Source organism: Eurypyga helias, unplaced genomic scaffold, assembly GCF_000690775.1.
Source record: "Eurypyga helias isolate BGI_N326 unplaced genomic scaffold, ASM69077v1 scaffold32659, whole genome shotgun sequence".
Lineage (NCBI taxonomy): Eukaryota > Metazoa > Chordata > Aves > Eurypygiformes > Eurypygidae > Eurypyga > Eurypyga helias.
In genome coordinates this window covers 2,140-8,958 of record NW_010272048.1, presented here as the reverse complement: position 1 = coordinate 8,958, position 6,819 = coordinate 2,140, and the positions used below count along the sequence as shown (strand labels likewise).

Genomic DNA, 6,819 nt, shown 5'->3' with positions numbered 1-6,819 from the left:
CTTTTTCCTCTGATTCGTCCCCTCCGTTGGAGGAAGGCAGGGGGATTTGTGAGAGCGGCTTCATGGTATTTGGCTAGCTGGAGTTAAACCACGACACTGTGGAAATTGGTATTACCACATAAGGGAAGTTAACAGAGAGCTTGCTGTGATTCTCATCTGTTGTTTTTAACTGCTGTCTCACCAGAGATGCAGTTTAAAAGGAGCAGTCCTCCGTTCGTGGTCACTGAAATCCTGGACACCAAAGTGATGAGTGAAAACAGTTCACAAAAATACAGTTTATTTTAAATGAAATCTCAGAAATAATTGGACTGGCATTTTAATAAACCAAAATAACTAAAGTGTCAGGAAAAAACCCTACATACGGCACAAATCTGTGATACGTTCCTGTATTTTACGCAGTTCATCTTGTTAAGACCCTGACATGTCCGAAGAAGATGCAGAGACATGCTACTCTGTCCGTGTAAGAGCAAAGAGGTGTGAGAAGAGCATGCATAAGAGTGAACCGTCCTTCACTCCACAGTTTCCCTTTGCCTGGCTGCTCATTTGCCTGTGCTGCCCACCCCAGGCAGCAGCGCTTCACAGACAAACCACACTTGTACCTGGATTAGGACTTACGGCGACTACACAAGGGAGACTTTATGTGAGATGCTATCCTGAAGTCAGATGGGTGACTAAGGTAAGGTTACTTACAAAATCAGGTTTAAATTAAGGTTTGCAGGACCTAACATATGAAATCCCACATATCTGAAGGGAGAAGGGATTTATATGAAATGGCTGTAAAATGCTTTGCCACTAATGCCTCATTTCAAAGTCATGGAAAACAAGGCATAATCTAAACAGACTGCACCCCTAAAGCCAGGATACACAAGTGACCTTTTCTAAGGAGACACGTTTACTCCCCAGAGACTCTTCCCAAGGCTGCGCCTAACCCTGGTTTTCGCTTTTCCCAATCAATGTAGTCTTACTTTCCTACTCTCAAAAAACCCCAAGAAAACAAAACTCCAAGTACCTGTAGAGCGCTCACTATTTACTGAAGGTGTCAATTTTTAAGAGAGCCTATCAGCCACCCACCAGTGAAAGGAGGAGCAGAGCAGGTAGGGAGTGTGCACTACTGTGCACCAGCGCAAATAAAGAACGAGTACCAATTTCTAGGAACAAACAACTGCATTCATCTCAGATCAGCGTACTTAGATTGGGTACGCAGGTAGCGTTGGACATTGTAAATGCTGCTTCTGGGGGCAGGAGAACAGCCATCAAGGTTAAAAATAATACCAGTTAAGCGCAAAATAAAACAAGCGTTCTACTAAACACTTCATGGCTTTTAGCACCCTCTAGTGACAAAACAAGAATTTCAGAGATAGCAATATTCTTGCTTTCTACACACCATTCCTTCTAAATCCCAATCCATTTGACAAGAGAGACTATTCCCAGAAACAGTCCCTAGAAGTCCACTGATTCAAGGATTTTGCTGATGCACTCCATCCCAACAGTCTCTCTCACACCAAGGAGGTATGGGAGCCAATGGCACAGGATTGTGTAGAGAGATTACAGGGAGGTATGAAGGGTACACGTGAGTTGACTTTCCATGTTCTGAAAAAACTAACTGCCATATTATTAATTCAATTTTGTGAAGACATTTTTCAAATGAACTCTCCTGTGTATAATCACGGGAAAACAGTTCTGGTCTTCGGTACAACCAGTGCTCCTTGCCAAGGCAACACAGCAACAATGCTGTGAAACAGCAACCGCTATATAATACTTGCGGTCATAAGTAAATGCATCAAAACGCAACCATTTTTATATCACGAATTAAAAATAAACTCATTTTCTGTTTCATAAAAGCTAGTTAACATGTGAAATTGCACCAGAGAACAGGTGGCTCACTAATGACGCTCCATGGACTGGTATTCTATGTGACTTCACAGAAGGACTTGCATATGAAAAGCAAAATTATCTTGACTCAGTGCTCTACAAAGCGTCGGGAAAGTGAACAAAATGTTTTAGTGAGTAAAGTGCTCCGTATGTCTACTAAAGGAAAAAATTCTTGACAACAATTATTAGAAGAACAAATCCATCAGACTACTTGAGGAGAGTGAAGGGCACTTACTTCGCTTGCCAGTTCTCATTCACCTTAAGCAGTTAAGGCACACCAGTTTTAATAAACACCAGTCTGCAAAAAACAGATGCTCTTTAATAGGTGAGATTTTACCTTTCGAGCTTGTTCCTCAGCTCGTTCTTTCTTGATTTTTTCCAGTTCAGCCAGAAGAGCTGCAGTGTCATCATCATCACTGTCTTCCAAGTCCTCATCTTCATCATCTTCCTAATAGCAACAAATGGAAATAAGAAGCAGCTTGTCCATGTCATTCAACAAAACCAGATTTTGGTTCAGGAGGTTATTGCAGAGACCTGTCTCTCATTTAAAACAAGCCCCCCGAACAGTCCTGGTCCACCCAGCTAAGGCTGCAATTTGCTGCTGGCTGAGTTCTGAAGCATTTGGGTGCTTGTAGCAGCAGCAAATACAATACAAATGGTTTACTTGCTCTTGTAAAGTCAAGACAAAAAATGTTTGTGATTTCTGGATGACTGCAATTAATTCTTTGTACTTCAAATGCTACGTAGCTGGCAGACACCTGAGAATGACTATCCTCAATCAATTTCTAATCATTGTAATGTAAGTCATTATTATAATGTGCCCGAATAACCCGTCCAATATTGTTGGGACCCAATATAAAAGGGTTAAAAACCCCTCAGCTAACTGTCAAGCCTTAGGCCTAACTTCTAGACGTCAGCATGAGGAGAGGAGCCAAGAGCAAGAATCCACTGCTCATGCAGACAGTGTACCTCAACAGTTCTACCTTAGGGGAAGGTAGAACTAACCCAGCAGTTGACCGAGTCTACAAGGTCACCCATTTCTCATACTTTATGTTGTATTCTCAGTTCCCTAGTTTGTGCGCTTTACAAGAATACCGTTACAGCATGGACCAGAATCCTCTGAACCATTCTGAACTCTCACCACAGTAGAGTAACTGTAAAAGGAAGGAATGTTGGAACCTGTCTTAAATCTTTAGCAGACCTAAAATAAAAGTACCTATTCTGTTATCAGCAAATCCTGAAGGCAGGACAATCAGAGGAAAGAAGACAGAAAAGATACATACATCAGTAAGTGGATCATCTGCATCAAGATTTGCTGCAGGAATCTGGTCTAGCCGAGGTTTCTTAGACACAGAAGATGATGTTGTGTGTTCTACAGCATGAGATTTAAAAAAAAAAAAGTGACTAAGTCACCTCATTTAACAGCATCTAACGTCAGAGAGCAAAAATCTTCACTAACAATTTGTCTTGCATTAAAGTAAGAGATACAAGCTCATGCTTACATTTTCCTCACTTCTCAATGCCCGTGCTAATTCCTCCCTTTAGGTATCCTCAAGGGAAGCAATAACATCTCCAAACTTACAATTTGGCCTCCAAATGTTTTTTGAAGTCATTGTTTCGAGAAGAAAGAACAGCAAAAGAAAAAGCTGTGAAGAAACAGCCTCGTTCTATATATCCAGTTGGAGAGTTCTCATTGAGGACCACCCCAAAGGATTACTGTTGTCTATTTTGGTCCAAACCCCATCTGCTTTCATCTGTGAATTTGAAAGCTTCACAAAACCTTCAAATCTAAACCTAAACTCTGTCAAGCTTAATATTAAAAACAAGTATTTATTAAACAAACAAAAAAAACCCCACAAAAAACCCAAAACACACTTTGATTTTCATTTTAGCTATCACTTACACTATTCCTGAACAGAACCACATACTTTAAAAAAGAGATTTATTGTTACACAGGTGCTGTAACACTAGAAGATGAGTCATTCCCCTACTCCTTCCCATCTCTCCCATCCAAGGACAAAACAAGCCCTTTATGAGCTGTACAGACTCGTTGCCAATCCATTACAATCATACTCTATCAGCTGGCATGCACGATGGCCTACACTCTTCCACAGGCTGGCCTAGATTTTTGCTAGCACGAAGCCAGCATGAAAGCCAGCGGACATTCCCGTGCAGGTCAACAGCTCCAAACTATCAGACCAATACTCTGAATTCTACTCTCATTACACGCCGTTTGCAACCCTCAAACTTCTCGCAACACCGAGTTCCGTGCAAGAGCAAGGCCACACAAAGGTACTAAGATTTTTTGGTTGTTTTTACCTCTGGTTGGTCTGTCTCTATTCTTCTCTCTTGCAGCGACCCGTTCTCTCTCCTCCAGCTCCCTTCTGAAATCACGGTTACGCACCTCTTCAGGAGCATCCTGAGTGGCCTGTCTAAAACAACAGGAAGGGGGGAAAAAGCTGAAGTTGACAGTCTGCCGCTGGCAGCAATTTTTTGAAGGAAGTCAATAAACTCTGAACAGGGAAGCATAAAGAGAAAGCAACGGGGACCATGTAGACCCAAGTTTCTTTGTTGTCTCTTCAGCAGCCCCCTACTCTACATGCATTACACACACAGACACGCAACACCACGCACATGTGTTCCTTCCTTTTAATGCACCTGAGAATTACAGACCCTGCATAAATCCCTGCTAACCCAGGATGACCACATCTACCTCCTGTAGCTAGGGCTAAACCTCCTGTTCTCCAGCAGCCCAAGCCCAGCGTCCTAGCAGACATCCACCAGCATTACGGTCAACTGCCCTCGCCGTTTTCTCATCCCAAGCTGCTGCAAACAGTCGCTAAGGCTTACTGGTAAGGCCAAAACCAGAAGGTATTTTAAGTAAACCTTTTCCCTTCCAAGAGACATACAAGATAATCTCCTGTGACCATTAAAAAAAATGGCTGGGAGAACAGGCAAAACACCAGCTTTAGTGAAACATATTGCAAATACATGTTTTTCCCTATTTTATATTACACACACCGGCCAAAAGCAACAGACCGTATTTGAGTCACACCAAGTTCCACCTAGACAGTGCTGAATTTTCCATGGAAATCTTGAAAAGAACTAAAGAATAAAAACAAGCAGCAATTCCTTTCACCTTTCTGTGAACCCAGTGCTGGAAATAAGAGTGCCTGGAAGAAACCCAGACTTGAGCCATTATAAATACACTGTGTGCACAGCCTGCCTTTATGAGGAAGTGTTTAATTTGCTTTTGTAATTAAAAACCTGAACCCTGGCAGAGCTGCAAAATCCCCCCAAACCCTGTGTCATTCAAGCGAACACGAGCAGGACTGAAACCCTGAACTTCTCTTGCAGTGATGCAGTCCTGGTAATTTAACAAAGACAACTTTGTATTAGGTATTTGAGAGAAAGACCAGAAGACACTAAATGCCTCCCCCATCTCTCTCTCATGCACATGGAGGGGTTTGTTAAAACATACACTGTGTATTTCTGTACATCCTCGTCCCCACACGCTCCTTTCAAAACAACAGACTGGTGTTCCAAACCCCACTTTTGTTTAAAGAAACAAACCACCAGCCATTTTTTCCCGTAACAACAAAAGGCCTTTGACAGCACTTTCTGGGCTGTTGATTTTGGTGTTCTCCAAACAACTCCCTTATCCACACATATTCTTCAAAACCAAAAGGGCAGGAGGGAAGGGGTGAAAGGGTAAGCTTCTGCACAAAAAAGTAGAAAGACAAAACTTTTAACAATAATTGCACTGACATGAGTAACATTAGTCAGATGGCAAAAAACACCCAATATTTTTAGGCTGACATGTTTCGTTTCAATTCTAGGTACCTGTAGGTACCACTGACTCCACACTTCATTCAATCCTTCAAAAGGATAATGAAGATTTATTATTCATTTCAAACATAGGAGAATATTCATAAGATCCCATTATCTTTCACACTGATGAAAGCAATTTCCTCCCCCAGGACCTGCATAAACTACCTGAAGCATTTAACATCAGCTCTTCCAACACCTACTACTGCCTGAATGTTATTCCATGATTTCCCTGCTTCCTCTTAATGCCCCTTCCCCAGCGGTCCTTTGCCAAACACGTGAAGTGATTCTCCTGCTTTTTAAGACGTGCTCAACTTTGCTCTTATCCCATTTTACTCTGCAAGCAACAGCACCACCGGGAGCTCAGTCAGCTCCTGTTGTTCCCAATGATTTTCCTTCCGCTCCACTGCCTGCAATGTTGTCTCCCAAGCTCGCCTACTGATGGTTCACTTCCACACGCAGGAATAAACCCCACTAAAATTAAACCTCTCTAATTACCTGCAATGCATTTGATCTCCTAAGCCTGCTTTGGAGACCTGAACTGCCAGTCCCCCTACCCAGCACTGCTGCACAGTCTCAGCCACATCAACATCCACGGTGAAAAATTTCAGAGTACTGCTCCTAATGAAAAATAATTCCCAGGCTGTTTTGCCATAAGACCAAAAAAACCCAATACTAACCTGTATTTGATTTTAGTATGAGAAGGAAGGTCTCTGCTGGAATATTGCTTGGATAGCTGACTTAAGTCTCCTTCACCTTTTCCTCTTCCTCCTCTTGCAGGTTCAAACGTTGGCCTCGCTGCTGTTGTCATTTTACCTACTGCAGAATCAAGGGATAAAGACAGTCATTCTACAACTTCCAGTGGAAGACATTCACCAGAAGCTACTTTGTTCCTGGAAGTGCAGAAGCAATAACAAGTCCCACCGCAGAATACCAGCTATCATTTGCTCATGATCCTTGAAATTCTCGGAGCTTTTTATTGACAGAATCTATTCAGATTTTTGAAAGAAAGTATTTTCCAACATGTCAGAAAGATGATACACAGACTCTGACAAGAACGTGAAGCAGCGATTATAAAGTAAATAAACCTGCCCAGGAGCCAGTCTCCTATTATTAAAG

The 6,819-nt window shown here is 42.1% G+C and overlaps 1 protein-coding gene across 1 annotated transcript; it reads right to left on the bottom strand.

Annotated features, from left to right (window-relative positions):
* Positions 1 to 2,209: 2,209 nt before the first annotated feature.
* CWC15 (CWC15 spliceosome-associated protein) lies at positions 2,210 to 6,515 on the bottom strand (the record flags this gene model as incomplete). Its single annotated transcript, XM_010159015.1, has 4 exons — positions 6,381 to 6,515; positions 4,192 to 4,304; positions 3,156 to 3,244; positions 2,210 to 2,320 (listed from the first exon to the last, which is right to left on the bottom strand). Coding segments are annotated over exons 1-4 (444 nt in total), but the record flags the coding sequence as incomplete, so codon positions are not given.
* Between the last annotated feature and the right edge of the window lie 304 nt (positions 6,516 to 6,819).